A 24,433-nucleotide genomic window follows, 5' to 3' on the forward strand; every position below is an offset into this window, starting at 1 on the left:
ATGCATAATAGGGGCATAAAGCCAAACTTTAATACGAGGCCTAAATTTTTAAAAGAAACTTATAAGATATATTTTTATTTGAAGTCTATTCTTCTAGCTTTTTGAGATACAAAATTGTTAATAATCTTTTTTATAATTGATTTTCTCTAATTATTTCTATTCAATTGATAATATAGCCAACTCATTTAATCGTTCTTGAGATATTGTTGATCTTAGATAAGATTTTATAGAGAAATATAGAACTATTGGAAGCTTAAAAGTATTGTTGAATACTTGAACTAATGAAATCTTTGAGAAAGAAGGTGAGTAAGAATACTAAAGAGAAAGACAAAAAATATGCAGGAATTTCTGAAATATGAAGAGATTGGGAAAAAGAAAGAATGACTTGGACATATTAAGAAAGGGAGAGTAAAATTTTTATACGTTATCTAATAAAAGAGTAAAACTGAAATGTTGAGAAAACTATTCATCTACCCATTTTTAAGTATGTCAAATTACTACTTTATTTATATATCTAAAGAGCTCTTTTTCCTTTTATATTAAAATCTCTACTTTTTTAATTAAAAGTACTAAATATTATTTTTTAAATACTTATAAATCTATTACTTTTAAAAAATGGGCCCTCCAAATTTGGGAGCCTAACAACTTGTTTGGATGGTTGTTACTTGTTATATCGTATCGTATTGTTACTTTAAATATGATGTTTGTTTTGATTGTTACTTAAGTTTTATTGTATCATAGCGTTAATTCTATCGTTATGTAACGAGGAAATGTGCCACTTTATGTAAAGACCAACTTGGTGTGGTCGCATCGTTACCTTGTCTTTTTCTCTCAATATCACCCTTAATTATTGTTAAATAATTTTATTTTATCATTTATCCTACCTTTTGTATAGTAATTTTACCATGTATCATCATTTTTTTTTTTATAATATTGAAAGTTTATTCTTCATAATACCGGTGCGTGATATCATGAAACGACGGCAAATGACACATTCTATCCAAATATTGTATTCATCCAACGATACAGTACAATACAATATAATATGATACGATACATTATAAAATGATATGTAAAACAAGCTGTAAGGAACAAGTGACGAGCGTCTAGCGTGTATAAAATTTAAACTCGTACTCTGTCAAATTATAGTATAGAAAGATGTCGAATCCACAGAGATTGGTTTATCTACTCTACAGACGTTTCTTGTTTTAATTACTATTTGAGAAAACCGGGAAGAGTTGAGTTGTGAATTAACTAACTAAAAATGCATGAATAGAGCAAAAGAAAATATTTTATTTTTCACAAATATAAAAAAAAGTGTTGGGATCATAACTTCACTTAATAGTTTTATTATATAACAGATAACATTATCCTTCAATTTTTATTTTTCACAAATGTATAAATTCCTCTCACGATTATATTTATATATTATTACTTAAGTTGAACAATTAATTGCAATCCTCTCGGTTATATAAATTAATCGTCAAAATAGTAATATTAAAGAGCCAGAAATATATGCTTAAACTAAAACTTGCCCTTTTTAGTAAGTCCCTTTCGGTTACCGTACTTGTTATAACTGATTACTACAATATTCGCCTCTTTCAATTACAAATAAGTGTAGAATCAATTTTAACATATAGGAGTTAGATGTCACTAAATAAAAGTTAACATCTATCAATACCAAAATTAACTATATTACTCTTCCGCCTCTTTCGATGTAACGACCCGACCAGTCGTTTTGAGCTATAGCACGTCGTTCAGCGGTTTGAGGCCTTGAGTAGTTTCACTTCAGTTATTATGACTTGTACGTGTGGTCGGAATTGAAATCCGGGAAGTTCGGAGTTGATTTGGAGAGAAAATTCTAATTCTAGAAGCTTTAAGTTGGAAGAGTTGGCTAAGATTTGAATTTTGAGTAAACAACCTCGGAATCGGGATTGGAAGGTTCCAGCAGGCTCATATGATGATTTTGGACTTGGGCGTATGTTCGGATCGGGTTTTGGAAGAAACGGGAGCGTTTCAGCATTAATTATGGAAAGTTGGCATTTTGGAAGTATTTCATAAATTTGGGTTGAAGTTCATTTCAATGTTATTGATGTCCATTTGGGATTCCGAGTCTGGAAATAGCTCCGTATGGTGATTCTGGTAGTGGGAGCGCATCCGGATGTGGATTTGGATGTCATTTCGGGGTTATTTGGCAAAAATTAGAAATTTGAAGGGGTTTTGAGAAGTTTGACCGGGAGTGGACTTTTTGATATCGGGGTCGAATTTCGATTCCGAAGTAGGTCCGTAATGTCAATTATGACTTGTGTGCAAAATCTGAGGTCAATCGGACGTGATTTGATAGGTTTCGGCATCGATTGTAGAAGTTTGAAGTTTCAAAGTTCATTAAGTTTTAATTGGAGGGTGATTCATACTTTTGATGTTATTTGGTGTGATTTGAGGCCTCGACTAAGTTCGTAATGTGTTTTGGGATGTGCTGGTATATTTGGTTGAGGTTCTGAGGGCCTCGGATGGTTAACAGATCGAGTTTGAACTTGGAAGGAAAGATGAAGCATCTGTCTTCTGGTGTAACCGCACCTGCGAGGATTTGGCCGCAAGTGCGGAGCCGTAGAAGTGGCCAAGAGGGTCGCAGAAGCGGTTCTGGCTGGGGAAGTTGGGACCGCAGATGTGGTCGAGTTCCACAGAAGGGGGACCATACCTGCGCACATGGAGCCGCAGAAGCGAAGGCGCAGAAGTGTGTATAGGGCCGCATATGCAGAGTTGAGCGGCCTGAAGGAGGACCGCATAAGCGGTATTTCGGCCGCACCTGCGGGATCGTAGAAGCGGTGAAGTGAGCGCAGGTGCGAGAAGTCGCTGGGCAGTGTGCTTTTTTAAGAACAAGATTTGGCCTATTTTCTTTCATTCTCTCTTGGTTTGGGAAATTCTTGGAGAGGTTCAAGTGGAGGTTTTTATCATCAATGGCAAGGTAAGTTATCCCCACCTATTTTGAGTTAAATACATGATTTTTATATGGATTCAAGCATGAAAATTGGTAGAAATTGTAAGCTTTTTTGGAAGAAAACCTAGAATTGGTATTTTTATGATTTTGACCACGAATTTGGGCATGGAATTGGAAATAAATTATATATTTGAGTTCGTGAGGTAATGGTAATTGTTATCTTCGAACATTTTTGGAATCCGAGCACGTGGGCCCAATTGTGATTTTTATCGACTTTTCGAGCGGAGTTGAGAATTTGTCTAAATTGATTTGTTATGAGTATTAGAGTATATTCTTATTGGTTTGCACATTGTTTGACTAGTTTTGGAGCGACGAGCACTGGTTTGAGGTGTAAGAGCAGCATTGGAGCCGGTTACGGAACTTCGGAGCAAGGTAAGTCTCCTATCTAGCTCTGTGATGGGGAAACTACCCCTAGGTGATATATTTAATATGTGTAACTTGTACGCACGAGGTGAAGAGAGTCCGTACGTAGTTAGATTTATGTTATTGTCCGGGTAGACTTAAGTTTATATCATGATGTACTTGTACTATATGGATTATCTTTGCTCGTCTAATTCTTTTATTTCGCAGTATGACTTGAGACTAGACATGTGTAGAGTGATGGACTTGCTATTGTAGAGTTTTTGCAAGTTTTATGATTTGCCACGGAATAATGGTGTTCCCCTTACGGATTTCTCGTGCGTTATGTGTTGTCATCGAATAATTTTCCTTAAAAATTATAACTCACGTGTTCATTCATGAGTGAGGGTCAAGGACCCATTTAAACTTCTTATTCTAATGCGATCGGGCCATTCGCCTCGGAAGGATTTATGTACCACACTCTCATGGGAGTGGGCCGTTCGCCTCGGCAGTTTAATAGATACATCTATGGTTCGTGCCGTTCGACCCTCGGTAGTGCACAGTTTAATATTTATGTTGGATCGGGCCGTACGCCTCGACATTTCTATAAACATATCCTCATGGGATTGTGCGTAATGTTTGGCGAGAAGCCACAGTATCTGTGAGTCTTTCCCTGATTCGAATCATAACAACCTATTTGGTGAGGTCCATTATACATATATATGTATATATGTGCTCCGGTTGATGAGGAATTGCTAATTAAGAGCTTGAGTTTATTGTAAGGAGGATAATTGTACCACAGATTTATACTTGTTTATTTCATTTATTTACTTTGCATCATATTTGTTCCCCTCCTTACTGTACCTAATATTATTGGAGCACTAGTGAGTGTCGATGTCGACCCCTCGTCACTACTCCTTCGGGATTAGGCTAGATACTTACTAGGTACACATGGATTTACGTACTCATACTACACTTGCTGCACATTCTTTTGCAGGTACTTTTATGTTCGGTGGTCCTCTGGACACGGAGGCACATATGATGCGGGGACTTGCCGCGAGCTGCATTTCAGGTTACGATCTGTAGCCAACAGAAATACGTGTTTTATGATTGGTTTCGAGGGACGCACATGCTAGGTGACGGGCGTGTGAGCGTGCACCATGTGAATTGGGAATCTGCTGTTTCCATGGCACTGTATAATGGTCCTACTTTATTAATGTCTGTATTTTCACCATGTGATAAAGTAATTGAGCTGTCAATCATACTAGATACCATGTTTAGGATTTATGACGATACTGCTAGGACCCATAGTGGTCGTTTCTTGCTGTCATTTCACTGATTTCATTGATATTTCGTACTCAGTCATATTCATGCATTCATATCATATCTCAGTCTCAATTGTTATTTATTGATACATCATATCATTATTTTGGGCTAGATTCATGACATTGTGAGCCCGAGAGACTGGAGAGATTGATGACTGAGTGAGGCCGAGGGCCTGATTATGAGGATAATTATGGGATTGGGTTGCACGTCGCAGCAGGCCAGATTGGCTTATTATAGCACGTGAGTTGTCCGTGCGGATCCAGATATTGATGTCATTCCAGAAGAGAGTTAAAGCACGAAGGGTGATGCCGTGCCCAAAGAGAGTTAAAGCACGAAGTGTGATGCCGTTCCAATCTTATTATTTATTTATAAATTTATGGGAGAATGAGAATAAAAGCACGTAGGGTGGTGCCGTGCCATTTTCATATTATCAGCTGCTCATTTTATTGTTGATGAATTAATTGGCTGCTACGTGACACTTCTCCTGCTGAAAACTCTATATCATTACCCTTCGCATGTTCCCTCCCAAATTTATAAATTGTTATTTATTATGTTATTGTTGCTTCGTATTTGTATATACTTGTGATGACCCAAAAGGTCATCTTATGTTTTAGAACTCAAATCTGCGCTCTTAAGCCTTAAAAATCTTATTTTTACCCTCATCGATTTGCGTGCGCAGTCCGGGCAGGTTTTCCGAAAAGCATTTATGTTGAAACTTGATAAAAATAAGAATTTATGCCTTAAAAGTTAATTTTTGTTGACTTAGGTCAACAGTTTTGGTAAACAAGCCCAGATCCGTATTTTGACAATCTCGGTGGGTCCGTATCGAATTATGGGACCTAGGCGTATGCTCGGAATCGAATTCGGAGGTCCCTAGCTCAAGTTATGAATTTTTTATGAAAATTAAAAGTCTGAAAATTAATTATTTCTAAGAATTGATTAATGTTTGGCATTGTTAGTGTCAGGTCTGTATTCTGGTTCCGGAATTCGGTACAGGTTCATTATGATATTTAAGACTTTTCTGTGAAATTTGGTGAGAAACGGAGTTGATTTAACGTGATTCGGACGTCCAGTTGAGAAAATATAAATTTTAAAGTGTTATTGAGAATTTAATTTGATTTGGTGCCAAATTCGTAGTTCTAGGTGTTATTTTGGCGATTTGATCGCGCGAACAAGTTCGTATGATGTTTTTAGACTTGTGTGCATGTTTGGTTTGGAGCCCCGAGGGCTCGGGTGAGTTTCGGATAGGCCACGAGATGTTTTGGACTTTTGGAAATCTGGTATTTTGCTGCAGCAGGTGTTCTGGCATGTCCTTCTTCGCGTTCGCGAAGGTACTCTCGCGAACGCGAAGAGTAAACTGGGCAGCTGAAGATTTCTTCTTCGCGAAAGCGAAGGCTTGGATGCGAACGCGAAGCGATGGGGGCGTTACCCTTCGCGAGCGCGACAAGCCCATCACAAACGCGTAGTGTTAGGCATTGAGGAGGGGGAGTCAGTCGTTCCTTCATTGCGAACGCAAGCAATGCCTCGCAAACGCGAAGGCCAGGGGGGAGTAACCATCGCGAACGCGAGCTAGGTCTCGCGAACGCGTAGGCTTGGCAACCAGTACCCTTCGCGAACGCGATAGTGCTCTCACGAACACGATGAACACTGTCTCCCAGCACTTAACAGAATCCAAAACGGGATTTTAGCCAAAAATACATTTTTCTCAAAAACCAAACGGTGAGAGGTGATTTTTCAAGAGCCATTTCTTCCCCAAATTGTTGGTAAGTGATTCTAAACCATTTTCTTTTAATTACCCATTACATTTTATGAATTATCAACCTAAAATCTAGAGTTTTCATGGTAGAATTAGGGGTTATGGTAGAAACTAGGAATTTTGGAAATTTGAGGATTTAGACCCTAATATGAGGTCGGATTCCAAAACTAATTACATATTCGGGCTCGGAGGTGAATGTGTAAATGAATTTTGGTCTGAACCTCGGGTTTTGACCAAGCGAGCCCGGGGTCGATTTTCGACTTTTTGGAGGAAAAGTTTGGGAAATTTGTAATTATTCATTAAACTTGATTCATTTAGCAATGTTTGATATTTTTGAGTCATTTTGAATAAATACGAGTGATTTGAAGGTGAATTCCAAAGGAAAAGGTGTGATTGAGAATTAAGTGGCCTTTGGAAAAAGGTAAGTGTCGTGTCTAACTTTGGCTTGAGGGAATAGGTATTGTGTGAGTATTTGCTACGTGTTTTGTTGTTGAATACAATGTATAGCTGAGGTAACGAGCATCTATGTGTTGTGGTCGAGTCATAGCATGCGAGTGAAATTCCATTCTTGTAAATTTGTAGTCTTAAATCTTGTTATCCATGCTTATTGTTGTTATTGAAATGTTGGGAGACTTGTATCCGGTTCCACCAAGGTTGATAAAATTGTGAATATTGATTCGAGGTTGAGATGCTAAGTTGTGAAAGTAATCATTGATGAAATATTGATCCCTTTGTGAAACTTCTCTCTATCTATTGTTATTGATTCTGTGAATTGTGAGGAAGAGTGTAAAGCACGAAGGGTGATGCCGTACATGATTTATTTATATCGTGAGGAAGAGTGTAAAGCACGAAGGGTGATGCCGTGCATGATTTATTTCTATCGTGAGGAAGAGTGTAAAGCACGAAGGGTGATGCCATGCATGATTTATTTCTATTGTGAGGAAGAGTGTAAAGCACGAAGGGTGATGTCGTGCGTGATTTATTTATATGGTGAGGAAGATTGTAAAACACGAAGGGTGATGCCGTGCATGAATTAATTATATTGTGAGTAATAAAGTAAAAGCACGAAGGGTGATGTCGTGCAGTCTTATTTATTATTTGGTGAGGTTGAGAGTAAAAACACGAAGGGTGATGCCGTGCAGTTTTTCTTGCTGTTTTAATTGCTCAATTCATTTAAGGATTTTTGGTTTAATTCTGTCTTTTCATTATTCTCACTCTTTATGTTGTATTCCCTCATTGTATGTTTCTTTCCCATTATTTTTGCGTTATTTCTTTATTTACTGTTGTTGCTACTAGCATGATTATACTGTTCAGGTTATATGTGGGTGTCCTGTCCTAGCCTCGTCAGCCGAGGTCAGGCTCGACACTTACCAGTATATGGGGTCGGTTGTACTGATGCTGCACTTTGCATTTTCTATGCAGACTTTGATACCGGTTCGGGTTGATCGAGATTTTGCTATTGGTCCGTTGTTCGGAGACTCAAGGTAGATCTGTCGGCATTCACAGACCTTGAAGTCCCCGCCTATCTTTTCTGTTCTACTTTTTCTTTCATTCAGACAGTTATATTTCTTTCAGATTATTACTTGTAGTAAATTCTAGAATGCTCGTAAATTGTGATTCCAGATCCGGGTGGTAGTAATTAATATTATTTTATGATATTCCGCACTTATTATATTTCATCTTAGTTAATTATTATTAATTACTGAATGGAAATAAGGAATTGGTTTAATAATTCTCTAACGTTAGCTTGCCTAGCAAGTGAAATGTTAGGCGCCATCACGGTCCCGTAGGTGGAAAATTTCGGGTCGTGACAATACTTGTACAGGTTGTTTATGTACGTGTCTTGCCATAGCCTAGTCACTACTTCGTCGAGGTTAGGCTCGATACTTACGGAGTACATGGGGTCGGTTGTACTCATACTACACTCTGTACTTCTTGTGCAGATTTTGGAGTTGGTCCCAGCGACGTACCATAGACTTGCTCGGATTCAGCTACCCAGAGGAGACTTGAGGTATAACTGCATATCGTCTGCAGTTCTGAAGCCCCCTTTTATCTTATCTTAGTTGTGTATTATCTTTCAAACATCTTGAATTTTATTCGACCATTATTTGTATTATCCTAGTAGCTCGTGCACTTGTGACACCAGATTCGGGGATGTATTTTGATGATTCGGTAGTTATGGTCTTCCGCACTTTATTTTAGTAATTGACTTCCATTTAAATTGATTTGTTTAAAAATAGTTAAGATTATTCTAACGTTGGCTTGCCTAGCAAGTGAAATGTTAGGCGTCATCACGGTCCCGAAGGTGGAAATTTCGGGTCGTGACATGCGTTCCGGTTGTAGCTGCCTCTTGTTCATGGTAGCCTTAGATTTATAAAAATCTGTTTATGTACATTTCGAACAGATGATGTATTTATTTCATACCAGCTTTGTAAATTCTAATCTTAGAAGCTCATGATTTGTACTATCAGTCCTTGGGGAGTGTATTAAAGTCAGTTAAATATTAATTGAATCGGATTGTTGTTATTTGGTTTACATAGCGGGTGAGGTTAGGTGCCATCACGGCTAGTTGGATTTTGGGTCGTGACAATTATTTTGATACAAGGATGATTGTATAACATCATTTAGTGATAACACTAACATTATTATGGATCAAATTCATAGGAAATGGGTTGAATCTTTAAGAGCACCAAAACCAGAAAAAGTGAGATTCTTCCACCAAGAGGTAATCCCTTCACTTGAACTTTATATATATATATGTCATATTGGAGTATGAGTAGCATGTTTATGAGTTTTATTTGAAGTTCTAATAGGATATTGTATGAACCCTAAGGGTGAGTCTTGAAAATACTATTTTGGGTAAAGAAGAAGATATATAGTGATGAATTGATGTAAATAGAATTGTTTTGAGTTTCTAATGATTCCAATAGACTTGATAACTTAATTGATAAACGAATTGAATTGGGAATCACCATTTGAATAAGATTCAACACTAGTTCTTAAAATGGATGTTCTTGAACCTAGAGTTTTGTTGGAGAAGATGATGAATAGTGACTTGATGATGTTGGGTAATTAACGTAGTGTTATTAATGACTCCAAATGAGTATTAAATCATAAGAATGGAATTGAATAGGCTAACGGGTGAGCCTTTTTATAATTTGGGATGGTTGAAGGTTTGTTGCCGAATTGTGAAGTCTAAGTGGATATTTATGAATCTTTTTGTATTTGTTTTGATGTAGTTGGGATATCTAATGGTAGATATTGAATTGTGAGAGATATTTGGACATTTTAATCAATTGGAGAATTATAGTATTTTTGGAGTTTGAAGTTTGAGGTAAGTTGATTAAGACTTACTCTTCTTGAGGGATTCTCTTTAAAAGCATGACTTAAGTTGATATATTGTATTATTTATAAATGTGCATATGTACTTGTGGGTACAAGCGGGAAATGTGTCACTATGTGTTTCTAAATTGTTACTTATGAAGTGTCATGTAATTTTATAAAAATCTTATTTTCAAAACTTGTTGGCAAAATGACACTTAACGAAATTCTTATAAGTTTTATTAAAACTTATTTGTTGATAAGAGTACAAAATGCTTGAGTGCTAAGTATATGTTTTCATGAAAAAGTTTATCTTTTGAAATTTCAATAAAGGAATCACTTGTTGTATCTTTAGATTGATGTTAATTGCTAAAAGCTTTAACATGAAAAAGGTTATTCGTTTGATTTTGTTCAAATGGTTTGGATTGGCTATGAAAATCATGATTTGATAAAAATAGATAATTTTAGGCAATTATGCTATGAGTCTATTTTTTATATGTCAAATATTTTGGGAGTTACTAGTGGAGACCACCGAGATTGGTTAGAATGTTGAGTTCGTTACCATGAAACTACACGTGCCGGTGTAGGGACACATTCCAAGGTAAAGCCGGGATTTGTGGGATAAAGTCCAGGGGGCAGATGATCATTACTTAAAGTAATAAGGTTAAGTCGACTCGTACGACACTACGAGATGCCGCCTAGATAAGTAGGGTCAAATACTTATTGCTAAGATGATCACCTAGTAGTTGTTCATTATGCCGGTGTCGGTATAGTACTCTCGGTGAAAGGTAAACGAGAATTTTCTTGTGTTTAGGCCTAAGGAGCCGAAAATGATTTCAATGACTTAATGAGATTGAAATAGTTATTTCTATTAAAATCTTGGGTTGATAAAGACATTCTAAAACTTTATGGCATGGCTTACATTTCACTTGTCTTTTATTTGAAATGATAAAGAGCATGGTTTATATAATTGTTTATCACTTTATATCCAACATTGGTTGCATAGTTTTTGTAAAATCTTGTCCCAGGAACTTGAGTTAGAGAGAGTTTATAAAACTTATTGAGTACCGATGTGGTGTACTCAGCCCTTAGGAGGCCCCCTCCAGGGTCCCACTTACTTTACATATTTCAGGATGAGGTATGATATGTGGCATGCAGATAGTGCTAGGATGACTCTCTCCCTGAGGTATAAGGTGAGGCACCACTCCTATTTCGTGATAGCTATCATGTTATTTTCTTAATTTATGTTAGTCGGGCATTAGCCCAAGTGTAGTTCTATTCCTTGATATAGAGGCTCCATAGATAGTTGTGAAAAGTTATAGTAATGGGGTTGTATGCGACATACATGAAAAGATAATTATTTCACTTAGTCTCATTGTTATGATTATGAGAGGCTCCATGTATGATTTTGAATTGAAAAATTGTTCCATGGTTTAACTTATATAAAATTTTCAAAGAGATTTTGCAGTTAAATTAATCTTCATGCATATGTTTTGGGTGCATCATGCGGGTTGGTTCGCTCGGGTCGGATAGATTGCCGAGTGCCAGTCACATGGATTTGGGTCGTGACAAAACTAAAAATTCTCTCGGCTCTCTTTCCTTTAGTTTTATGTTTACTTTTATTAGTAAAATTTCTAATATTATTTTTTTTTTGTTATTTTAATTTTGATTTATAAAATTATTGTTCTATTAAATTTTTTTTTATTGTTTAGCTAAATATTGCATAGTTTGATTTAAAAAAATTGACATACCATTCATCGACAAAAGTAATTATTAACTTGTCTTAAGTTTGAATACACTTAATGAAATTTTTGGTTACGCCATTAAATATAAGACGCGTTTGAAAATAAAGGAATTCAAAAAGAGGAAAGAGCACGGGTTGTTTGTCTTAGTGTGCCTGTCTAAAAGTGTAGTTATGTGCAAGGGCATATGAATATTTCAAGTAGTAAATGCTAATGTCCGGTCAAAGATTGTTCTTGTTTTTTCTCTATATAAATAAGGAGTAATATTTCCTCTTTAATTATCCCCACCGTCCCAAACCCTAAGAACACGGTTTGGGCCCACCAATCGCGTCCTAATTATAGTTCTAATTTATTCGACATAATTTGATTATATACTAAGCACACTCAAAGGTGGAGAACAAAAAATTACCAGATATTAAGGACATATCTAAAGAGGATACGGGAGAGACATGTACACTTTCTTTTTTTGAACAGGTAAAAGTGCTCGACAGAAAAGAAGAATTTTAAAACTTAATAATATTAAACATACAAGTATATAATATATGTGTGGTTATATACATTTGAAACTTATAATATTAAATATGTTATAACATTTAAATGATTATTAAAATTTATCATTAAAGATATAATTTAAGTATTGAATTAATTTAAATTTATAACATTTCTTTTTTTCTTCCTAGATTAAAAAGAAAATCTGAAATGTAAGGGGTAGTTTATAAACCAAATCAGGTTTGTTTAACTTAATACAGTAGTAAACCAAAATAAAGAAAGTAGTAGGAGTAGTACATAGTACTATTAGAATTATTTATAATTAAGTAATAGAATTACGTATTAGGTATTAAAAGTATCCGTAAACATATACTATTACAACTTGATACATGCACCAGACCACTCACTATTGTTCCTCTTTCCATATCTCTGTTATTCTTTTCAGTTTCACTCTCTTTTTATAGTAGTTTCCATCTGGGAATTCCTTTTCATTTTCATTTTCATTTCCCTTTTTTTCAACTTAAATCATTACTAGTACTTGATATTCAGTCACAGCAATCACTTCTTGACTACTATTTGGGGTTAAGCAAGACTAGACTACAAATTACAATACAAATTTGGGTAAGAAAATTAATCACTTTCTTTTTTCTCTTTACATATTTATTCCATATTGATGGGATTTCACCAGCAGATTTTCACATAAAGCAATGAGGGTCATTATTCTTTTTTTAATTTTTAAGCAGGTGTGAGATTTTGGGCTAAGATCATGCAACGTTGACGCGTTGACTTTAGCAATTTTTTCAGATTCCTGAAGATATATTATGCTTTTTCTTCAGGTATTTTCCCTGTTTGGGGAGAGTGGGTAGCTTAAAGGTAGATTCTTGATGCTGTTAATAAGAAAGAGGTGCTGAAAATCAGTGAAATTTCCAATTCTTTTATATTCTCAACTCTTCAGTTCAAGCATATTCTCTGAGATTATGGGCTAAGATCACATAACATTGACCTATTGACTTGAGCAATTTTTGCCTGATTTCTTGAAGTATTTTCTCTGTTTGGGGAAGTGGGTAGCTCAAAGATTGAATTTTTGGTGTTGTTAATAAGAAAGGGGTGCTGAAAATCAGTGAAATTTCCAATTCTCTCATTCTCAACTCTTCAGTTCAAGCATGTTTTCTGAGGTTGTGGGCTAAGATCACATAACATTGACTTATTGACTTAAGCAATTTTTGCCTGATTTCTTGAGGTATTTTCTCTGTTTGGGGAAGTGGGTAGCTCAAAGATTGAATTTTTTGTGTTGTTACTAAGAAGGGGTGCTGAAAATCAGTGATTTCCAATTCTCTCATTCTCAACTCTTCAGTTCAAGCATGTTTTCTGAGGTTGTGGGCTAAGATCACATAGCGTTGACTTATTGACTTTACCAATTTTGCCTGATTTCTTGAGGTATTTGCTCTCTTTGGGGAAGTGAGTAGCTCAAAGATTGAATTTTTGGTGTTGTTAATAAGAAAGGAGTGCTGAAAATCAGTGAAATTTCCAATTCTCTCATTCTCAAATCTTCAGTTCAAGCATGTTTTCTGAGGTTGTGGGCTAAGATCACATAACATTGACTTATTGACTTAAGCATTTTTTGCATGATTTCTTGAGGTATTTTCTCTGTTTGGGGAAGTGGGTATCTCAAAGATTGAATTTTGTGTGTTGTTACTAAGAAGGGGTTCTGAAAATCAGTGAAATTTCCAATTCTCTCATTCTCAACTCTTCAGTTCAAGCATGTTTTCTGAGGTTGTGGGCTAAGATCACATAGCATTGACTTATTGACTTTACCAATTTTGCCTGATTTCTTGAGGTATTTGCTCTGTTTGGGGAAGTGGGTAGCTCAAAGATTGAATTTTTGGTATTGTTAATAAGAAAGGGGTGCTGAAAATCAGTGAAATTTCCAATTCTCTCATTCTCAACTATTCAGTTCAAGCATGTTTTCTGAGGTTGTGGGCTAAGATCACATAGCGTTGACTTATTGACTTTACCAATTTTGCCTGATTTCTTGAGGTATTTGCTCTCTTTGGGGAAGTGGGTAGCTCAAAGATTGAATTTTTGGTATTGTTAAGAAGAAGGGGAGCTGCTTTTTAAGTAAGTTGTGAAAGCTAGATATTAGGAATCTGAAAAAAGATTGACTTTTTAGCATATCCCTTGTCCATTTGAGCTGATATGTTTCTGTTTTATCTTAAAACTTTACTTTGGATGATGATTTTGGAATAGAATTAACTATTTAGGTGGACTGGTTCTTTTGGATTCAAGGATTTGGAGTCTGAAATCAATAAATGTTTGATCATGGCCGGGCTTATTAGTGATATTTTTCCTCTCTCAGGGATGAATTTTTGCTAGTAAATTACCAAGATTAAGTTGGACTAAATGGAGAGCGGCAACGAGCTTTCGTCATCCTTGAGTTTTGCTTCGTCTTCTTATGTATCAAACGGTTGCAGTAGCCCCCAAGAACCAGGGCCAAATCTTGATCTTTTGACTAATCTAAGTGGTAATCTTGAGAAGCTCCTGCTTAATCCTGAATATGACTACAGCGATGCAGAAATAGTTGTTGAGGGGATTAGTGTTGGTGTTAATCGCTGTATTTTGGCTGCACGAAGCCAGTTTTTCCACGAAAAGTTGAAGAAGCACAATGAGAATACCTCAAAAGATGAAAAGCCCAAGTATTTGCTGAAGGATTTGGTGCCTTTTGCCTCAATTGGATATGAAGTATTCTTGGTTTTCCTGAATTATTTGTATACTGGAAAGATTAAGCCTTCTCCTCCAGAAGTTTCGACTTGTGTTGATAATGTGTGTGCTCATGATGCTTGTCGCCCTGCCATTAATTATTTCGTGGAACTAATGTATGCTTCATCCACCTTTCAAATCAACGAACTCGCTATGGTCGTAGAGGTCAGTGTTTGTTTTGCTGGTTAAATTCTATTTGCATAACAAATACCAAATACATTTGGCTCTCATTCTTGAACTACCATACGGTCAGACCTCTCTATAACAAGATCCTTATATAACAATCATTCAGTATAAAAGCCAAAAAAATGTTAGAACAAACTATGTTGTTATAGAGAGGTTTGACTAAATAACTATCCTTGTGATACAGTCAGTTAGGCATACTGAATATAAATCAAATGCTTGAGTTAGACGCAGTTTCTTGACATTCTTTCATGTTTGTCTCGTATAAGGATTTCTGTTGAAATGCTGATGACCTAGGGTCTGATGAATAAATACGAGTATGAGGTGTATGTTTTTGAATGCTTGTAAAGGGTCTGAATTAATAAGTAGGATGTGACAGCTAGTACGAGGTTTATGATTTTAATGCTTTGCCGCGAAGATAGCGTCTCAATATCTTAGTAGAGTCCCAAGTTATTCTAGTACTACTATATATGTTTCTTGATAATACAATAAAGAAAGGCCTAGCTATTGAATTTATGGTGGCAATATACTAGATAAGAAATCACAGAAGCTTTCTATAAGATTTCTATTGCTTCTAACTTTGTAGTTACGTTGTTTTTCATTTGAAGAATATTCTGTTCACCTGCAGCGTCGTCTTGTCAACTTCGTCGATAAGGCTAGTCCGGAGGATGTGATTCCTATACTTTTAGTTGCCTTTCACTGCTCGTCTAATCAACTTCTTGAGCACTGCATCCAGAGAGTGGCACGATCCGATCTAGACAATGCTACTCTTGAGAAAGAACTCCGTCATGAAGTTTTGACTGACATAAAAACAAGGCGCCTCAAGTCTCGACAAGAACTTGAACAGGATTCAATAGAAGTGGACTCCTTAAGTGAAAAAAGAATTAGGAGGATTCTGAAGGCTCTGGAATCCGATGACATTGAATTACTTAAGTTACTTCTTGAAGAGTCTAATGTCACTTTAGACGATGCTTGTGCTCTTCATTATGCAGCTGCTTATTGTAACTCCAAGGTTGTGAATGAGGTCCTCGAGCTGGATTTAGCTGATGTCAATCTTCAGAACTCCCGAGGATATAACGTCCTTCACGTTGCTGCTAGAAGAAAGGAGCCATCAATAATAATGGGACTACTTGAAAAAGGAGCATCTTTCTTGAATACTACACGGGATGGAAACACAGCACTATCTATCTGTCGGAGATTGACTCGGCCAAAGGATTATAATGAGCCAACAAAGCAAGGGAAAGAAACTAATAAGGACCGCATATGCATTGATATTTTGGAGAGAGAGACGAATAGGAATCCTATGGTTGGGATCATGTCTTCGTCGTCATTGGTGTTGGCTGATGAATTACTCATGAGGTTGCTTTTATTTGAAAATAGAGGTAACTTAGTTCAATTATAATCTGAAGTGAACTCTTCTAGTGATTGAGTATTTACATGTATACACTTATCCGAGCTGTCCAATTATTTCAAATCCCATGCTTAGTATAGTTGTTTGTGTTAGCAGCTATCCTTAGACTGAAGTTTTATCTGTCTAAAGAACACTCGCTTTATACAATTATGGGGTAATAAAAATGTTAAAAGTCTAGTTGGTGTAATCTAGGCTCTCACCATTCTCTTCTCCTCAGTTACATTATTTGAATGTACCTAATTTGTAATTTCTTGCAGTGGCATTGGCGCGAATGTTATATCCTCATGAAGCCAAGCTGGCTATGGAAAAAGCACATGCTCATTTGACGCTGGAGTTTACTGGAATTTCAGCAACAAATGGCTTATCTAGAAATCTGAGAGGGGTTGACTTGAATGAATTACCATCTGAGCAAGTGAAAAGACTCCAAGAACGGCTGTGCGCACTGCAAAAAACAGGTAATAGTAACTCTGTCATTCTTGGTACCTTATTTAAGGAAAGGAGGAGGGAGAATTTCTAAAAGAAGGATTAAACTTTTGAAATTTCAAAAGATAGTCATTGGACCATAGAACATATTCTTGCATGTTTATAGTTCATACCAATCTTCGTTTATAGTAGGAATGGTGCTTTATCCATGATTAGTCTTTCTCAATATTGTGTTTTTTTTACCCAAATTGCAGTGGATACAGGTCGACGTTTCTTCCCTAATTGCTCCGAGGTTTTAGATAGATTACTAGAGGACGACATGCTAGATTCCTTAACGTTAGAAAGAGGCACCGCTGAGGAACAAAGATTAAAGAAGATGCGATACACAGAACTCAAGGATGACGTTATGAAGGCATTCAACAAAGACAAAGCTGAAAAGTATTGGGAAGGCTTCTCTGCATCTTCCTCCTCTTCATCGTCCCCAAAGACTAGCGTTAGCCACAAGATTAGGAAGAAGTAGTTCCTCTCCTTAGCTACATCGCTAGCCTTGAACACCGGTCATGAGCTTTACATGATGGAGCTCCATATACTATAGTACTGATCTGCTTGTTCTTCCTGTTGTTGGTTTTTACTTTTGTTAGCTTGTTTGTAGATAAGAAATTGTATAAGTAACATCTGCATACAATTTAGGTAATCACATTGTAGTAACGTATATAGGGGAGGGGATTGATTGTGGGGGTGGGGGCAAGAGGAATAAAAGTAGGTAAAGGAATGATTTTTGTTTCTTGTTTTCCTATGTTACATATTGTGAATTGGCAAATTGTTTAGTTTATGGTGATATATACTAAAAAGAGATCTTTAGTTTAGAGCATGTATTCTCCAGAAATTTACTTATTTCAAGACCTTGCTCTCTGAAGACCCCTGCATGTAGATTCCAGAAAATTGGATTATTTATACCTCTCCAAATAATCCTTTTTCGCATAGTAGACGGGTATTTTAGCTCTTTTCACTTGTTTCTTTCATAGACATGGTGTTAAATCACATAAGCAGAAACTTGTTGGTGATTGAGAAATTCCAGTAAAATTTCACAAGTGGGGTCCTTGGATACTATGTACGTAGCCTTACCCATGTTTCCGATAGACGCTATACAATAACAACAATTCAGTAAAATTATAAGTAAGATTTGGGGCGGGTAAGTGTGCATGCAGACACTATGCGTCAAGCAATTCATTCTATTATAATCATGTGATCTAGTGTAAGAATTTAAGCTATTAAAAGAAGAGCATCTCATTTTAACTTAATGTCCTCTCCAAGTGTTATTTCTTGTTGGATCAAACATACACAATAAAGAAACACAACGGCTGATCTTGAAATATAAACCTTGATTTTCACCTATTCTTGTTTAAATATCAAAATTCAGCTTACTCTAAATTCTCAGTTAGTGAAATGCTAGTACCATTGACTCTTTTATCACCACATGTATCAAGAAATTCTAACACATAAGAAACCATATCTTCAATCCCTTTAGCAGCTGTAGTATCCACAATAAGTCTTGGAACATTACCAATATCATAATCCCAACACCCTTCATATCCTTCCAACAACTTTTCCATTTCTTGCCATTTAGATGGCTTGTGCCAGCTTGAGCCATCCACCTCACTCCTGTGCTCGAGCCGCCTGCGCCACTCGGCCTCATCTTTCGGCTTACACTCCACGATAATGACCCGAGCTCCGCTACGATCAGCCAGCTCGAGGAGCCGGTCAAGATGAGCTCGACAAGAGAGTGGCGAGTCGATCACCACGCTGAGCCCCAAGTCTAGCTGAGCCGAGGCGACTTGCCACGTGGCTTCGTATGATAGGTCATTGAGGAGTTTTGATGGTTGCATGAGGACATGTTGAAGAGGTTTGGTGCAATTTTTGAAGTGATCTTTGTCTATAATTGGACATTTGAGAGTTTTAGCTATAGAGTATGCTAATGTGCTCTTTCCAGTGCCTGGATGGCCTTTCATAGCCAAAATTATTGGTCTTTCTTCATATTTTTGATTGTCCATTTGGTTCATTTGATTGAGGATTGGATTTTGGCACTGATGTTAATAAAATAGTACTAATTAGATAAAGATAATATATGATTGTGGATAAGGTTATGCCAATTGCCAAGTAAGGATTGTCCCACACATTATTTCGTTTCTCCTACGTATTTTACAAGAATGATAAGGATATATAGCTATCAGCTTCACTTCTTTATCCATTTACTACTATTTATTTGTTTGTTTCTATGGATAAGGAATTATAGAAGTTAAGATCACATGTAGGGTGTCAAATTTAGCCCATAAGAATATAATCTGCTCAATCCGTTCATATTTGAACGGGTTGAGTTGAACATATGTTAATTAAAAATTTGCGATTCTATTTAGATATTAGCCAATATTATTGTCCTGAAATTTTAAACTAAAAATATTAACAGGACAAGTCAAAATATTTTTATCTCGAAAAATTAAATTGAAAAACTAAAATTCAGGAGGTACTGATTAATTCTTAAATAAGTGCCATTTCTACTTTAACCTTTATCACCGGTTTTAAAGTTGTGTAAAAATAAGCTCCTTTTTATTTTGTAGGCGAGGCAAATAACCTTCTTTACCCTTCAATTCCCCTGCAATTCTTCTGCACCTTAGCAAATATCTACAAATGTTACAAGTACACAAATATATAAGCTAAGTAAGTCTATGGCATTACATAAATAGTGTAAAAAATACAACAAATTTAATTCAACTCGATAGAAGTCTTCATCACATTTTATAAACATGGAAAATTTCAAGTTGCTACTAGAATCCTTATTACTTTACTAGTAATAAGTTTGGGACCACTTTTGAGTTGCCACCAATCCTTATAGTAATATTTTAATTAACGGTAACGGTCAAATATACCCTTGTACTTTCAAAATGGTCTAACAATATCACTTGTTATACTATTGGACTATATATACCATTTCCGTCATACTTTGGAACAAATATATCTTTATTTTGGATTGAGTGTCACATGTCAGCACCAGATGAAAACGACCCATTTCTTTTTTTTACTCGATCCGTTTTAAAAAACTCACCACCCGACCCGTTTTAAAATTCGATTTTTTTAAAGCATATATTTTGTAAAAACTTGAATTGTTTTTTGTAAAAACTGAAAAAAAAAAAAAAAAAAAGAAATTTGCAAAATATATATATTTTAAGTCTTTTCAGTTTTTTTAAAGTATTTTTTTTGTAAAAATTGGGAAAAAAAAATCAAAATGCTTTAAAACTGAAAAATATATATTCTGTAAAAACTAAAGAAAAAAAAAAGAATTTGCAAAATATATATTCTTACGTCTTTTCAGTTTTTTTCAAGTATTGTTTTTGTAAAAACTGGAAAAAAAAAGATGCTCCTAAAGCAGTGGACTACATATGCATTAGTTTTAAAAAAATAAAAATATTTTGCAAAAGCTTTTTTTTTCTTTCAGTTTTTACAAAAAAATACTTTAAAAAACTGAAAAATATATATTTTGCAAATTCTTTTTTTCAATTTTTAAAGAATATATATATTTCAGTTTTTAAAGCATTTTTTAAAAAAAATATTTTTTTCAGTTTTTACAAAATAAATACTTTAAAAAAACTGAAAAGACTTAAAATTATATATTTTGCAAATTCCTTTTTTTCAGTTTTTACAAAAAGAAATTCCAATTTTTACAAAATATATGCTTTAAAAAAATTGAATTTTAAAACGGGTCGGGTGGTGGATTTTTTAAAACGAATCGGGTAAAAAAAAAGAAATGGGTCGTTTTCATCCGGTGATGACACGTGGCACTTCATCCAAAATAAGGGTATATTTGTTCCAAAGTATGACGGGAAGGGTATATATAACCCAATAGTATAACGAGAGGTATTCTTAGACCATTTTCGAAAGTACAGGGGTATATTTGACCATTTGCCGTTTAATTAATTAGGACCACTTGATCGAAGGCTCACATGTACCTCCTCCGTTTCCTTTTACTTATTCATTATTCTAAAAATAGATTTTCAATTTTACTTGTCACTTTTAATATATCAAGAGAAAGACAATTTGTTTTTACCTGTTATATCCACAGTATTAATTAGTCATTTCAAATTATTTTCTCAAATTATTAAAAAGGTGCATCAATTAATATGGATATCATGGTAAATTATACACTTTATTTATTATTTTAAGGGATGTGCAAAGTCGGTAGTGAACAAGTAAAACGGGAACGGAGAGAGTATTCTATTAGCTCAATATTTTCAACTAAATTCTAATGTAATCGTCACTTGCTTATTTGACAACTATCACTAAATTAAGCACAATTTGAACCAAATGTTTTCCATACTTTACACCTACACATCGAACCTTTTTCTATGCTTACTCTCCTAGCCACCGCTCTAACTCAGCCTCACCCTCGTAGCCACAATTAAGCTTGTTAACTGTTTTGGGTCGGGCCAAACCCGACCCCTATGGATCGATCCTACCGATCCCATCGGGCTGCCTTAAGGGGTCGGGTTGGGGCAGTGGAGAAAATATTTTTTGGGGGGATTCAAGTATAAAAAAGGCAAACACACGAATAAGCTAAGAGAATTTAACATCTAATATATATACATAAAATAAAATTTAGAACAATTAACTAGAATAGCAGCCCAAGTTAGTTTATCCCCCAAAAACTTATACTCACAATGTCAGAATTTCAAATTTATGGGTTCTGAATTTTAAAATAACAACTTCAAGTATTAATAACTGAATTTTAATATTAATATTTTTATAAATTTTAATAAATTTTATAATACAAATACAATCTGAACAAAAGAGTTCGAAATTTTTTTTGTAGTTATTCAATGATCCAAGCTTTAGGCCCCTAGCTTGCGTCATCCAAAATAAATTTTCAATATAAGTAAGAAAATTTTGAAGATCTTAATCGTCTTATTAAGCGCATGATATAATAGTACTACTTATTTTGCAGACCTTCATACACATGATAAAATATTTTATTGGGGATTTGCGGTCGTACCCTATATTTGTGTCACTTTTTAACTTGTACCCTATTTTTTAAAATTATTGATTTGATAGCCATCTCACAAAAAATCCGTAATAATATGACAATTATACCCCTGACAAAAGATATAAAACGATCTCCTCCTCTCCTCTCAGCAACTTTATAAAAAAAATCAGAAACTTGTCCATATTCATCTTCAGAATCACACTTGCATGAAGTTGTTTCACCTTGAAGGTAAAACTTCATGTTAATGTAGCATGAAGTTATTTCATGTTGAAGCTAAAACTTCATGCTAATATAGTATGAAGTTGTTTCACATTGAAGCTAAAACTGCATGCTAATGCATGCTGAAGTTATTTATCCTGTAGTCTACAGTTTTGTCATGAATTTTATCTGAAACTTCAGTCTAAACATGCTGAAGTTATTTAGTTTATTTGCTAAAACTTCAGACTAAACATGCTTAAGTTATTTAGTTCATTTGCTAAAACTTCAGATTAAACATGCTTAAGTTTTTTAGTTCATTTGCTAAAACTTCAGACTAAACATGCTTAAGTGTTTGTCTTGTAGTATGTAATTTTCTAATGAGTTTTTACTAATGCATGCTGAAGTTATTTAGTTCATTTGCTAAAATTTCAGACTAAACATGATAAGTTATTTAGTTTATTTGCTAAAACTTCAGACTAAACATGCTGAAATTTTTTAGTTCATTTGCTAAAATTTCAGACTAAACATGCTTAAGTTTTTGTCTTGCAGTATGTAATTTTCTAAAGAGTTTTTGCTAATGCATGCTGAAGTTATTTAGTTCATTTGCTAAAACTTCATACCAAAACATACTGAAGTTTTGTAACGCAATCTACAATTTTGTCCTGAGTTTCATCCGAAACTTCAGTCTAAACAAGCTGAAATTTTTTAGCTAGCGTTTGGCTATAGATTCCTAAAACTATTTTGAAAAATTTGATTTGGGTGAAGTTTTGTTTGAAGATGAAAATGTGTTTGGACATATGTGTTTGGGTGAAGTTTGGTTTGGAAAAACATAAAACATGACTTATACCCACAAGTTCTACAAACTATCACAAATACCCAACAATATCATTATCAATAACATTCATTATATTATCGCAAACCATAATCCTAAACATAAATAAATTTGATACAAAATTATCATTTTTATAATGAACTACATGATACACTATCAGATGACCGAGAAGACGAAGCAGCATCGTTACAAAATAATAAATGATTGGCTCTTTTATAAAATACAAAAGTTTGGGACAATTTTTAAAAAATATAATAGTGATATTTTGGCCCAAAACCAGCTTTTGGGATTTGGGATTTGGCCAAAATGTAGGCAAAATCTATTGCCAAACATGTGTTTGCCAAATAAAACCCAAGTTTATTTTGGCAAAATCTATAGCCAAATGGGTCCTTAGTTTATTTGCTAAAACTTCAACCCAAACATGCTTAAGCTTTTGTCTTGCAGTTTGTCAATAGTCTTTTATTAAAGAAGGGAAATATCATCTTTTTAAAATGCTTTTAACAAAAAAATGAATATGGATGCAAACGGAAAAATAAAACGGGTATAAGTTAAAAAGGGGCGACCAAATAGGACGCCCCATGTAATATTTACCATGTTATTGAACTGAGTTATAATAAAATCCAGCTCAAGATTCTCTTTTCAGGTAGTCATATTTTTTATTTCTAAAAAGGAGGATAATTATTTTATTCCACCAAGTTTAAAGTTTGTATTAGTCCTTAAAAATTTTATTCAGTTATTGAAATGTTCAATTAGGACCTAACCCACTATCAAAGTTTATGGTGTGATGAGTTAAATTTCTCCCTCTTAACTAGGTAAAAATAGCACAGGCTAACCAGTTTTCGAACTGGTAATTGAAAAATAGCCACTGTTTATAAATTATTGAAAAATAGCCACTATTTTGCTGCAACACGGAAAGTTTCAGCCTAATATACTAGAGATTGGTGCATAATATAGTGGAGATTAGAGTACATGTGTATGAACTTACAGCATATTATGATGGACCAATATATTATGCTAGAACTCTAGTATATTATGCTCGAAGTTCACATGTAAAAAATTCGAACTACAGTATATTATGCTGGAATATTTTCTGGATTTTGAACAGTATTTTCGTTCAGATTTATCTTTACATGAAAAGTTGCTAAATTTCGATTACTTTTGAAATTGTGGCTATTTTTCAATTACCGCTCTAAATTTAGCTATTTTTGAATTTCAAGGTCTTGGATTGAGCTTTAGGAATGAAAAAAAAAAATTCCGATAGGGAACACGTCCCCTTTAATAGGTCTAACGCGGCACGATTATGAATTAGTTGAGACCTAAAGGAGATATGGTAGGAAATTTAAAATTTAAAAAAAAAAAGAAAAAAGAAAGACCAACCCAACCCCAACCCCAAATAAAATATAAACATTTAAAATATATTTAAAACAAAAGAGAAACCAATATCCAGATGGACTTGACAAAAACGATACAATCTTCTTTTGGTGGCACATGACAACTGGTAATGAAAACAACTTCAGATTTATTTTCTTATTAATTCAGCCATTAACTTTGCCATTATATAAATCATTTTCAAGTTAAGAGCTGCTCTCAGCTGGCAAGTTCTTTTCCTTCCAATACGACATTTAA

General features: G+C 34.8%; 1 protein-coding gene across 4 annotated transcripts; it reads left to right on the forward strand.

Annotated features, from left to right (window-relative positions):
* The first annotated feature begins 12,300 nt into the window (after positions 1 to 12,300).
* On the forward strand, positions 12,301 to 17,609 carry LOC107762702 (BTB/POZ domain and ankyrin repeat-containing protein NPR1). 4 transcript variants are annotated; one of them, XM_016581079.2, is made up of 6 exons: positions 12,301 to 12,592; positions 12,715 to 12,807; positions 14,328 to 14,893; positions 15,540 to 16,293; positions 16,580 to 16,777; positions 17,000 to 17,609. In XM_016581079.2, the coding sequence occupies exons 3-6, from the start codon at positions 14,372 to 14,374 to the stop codon at positions 17,263 to 17,265; spliced, it is 1,740 nt and encodes a 579-aa protein (XP_016436565.1). In that variant the 5' UTR covers positions 12,301 to 12,592; positions 12,715 to 12,807; positions 14,328 to 14,371; the 3' UTR covers positions 17,266 to 17,609. The 4 variants fall into 4 exon arrangements, with proteins under 4 accessions (XP_016436565.1, XP_016436569.1, XP_016436566.1 ...); XM_016581083.2 differs by having other exon boundaries at positions 12,361 to 12,592; positions 12,712 to 12,807; XM_016581080.2 differs by having other exon boundaries at positions 12,361 to 12,592; positions 14,233 to 14,893.
* Positions 17,610 to 24,433: the final 6,824 nt, after the last annotated feature.

This window comes from Nicotiana tabacum, chromosome 2 (assembly GCF_000715075.1).
Source record: "Nicotiana tabacum cultivar K326 chromosome 2, ASM71507v2, whole genome shotgun sequence".
In the NCBI taxonomy this organism is placed as follows: Eukaryota; Viridiplantae; Streptophyta; class Magnoliopsida; order Solanales; family Solanaceae; genus Nicotiana; species Nicotiana tabacum.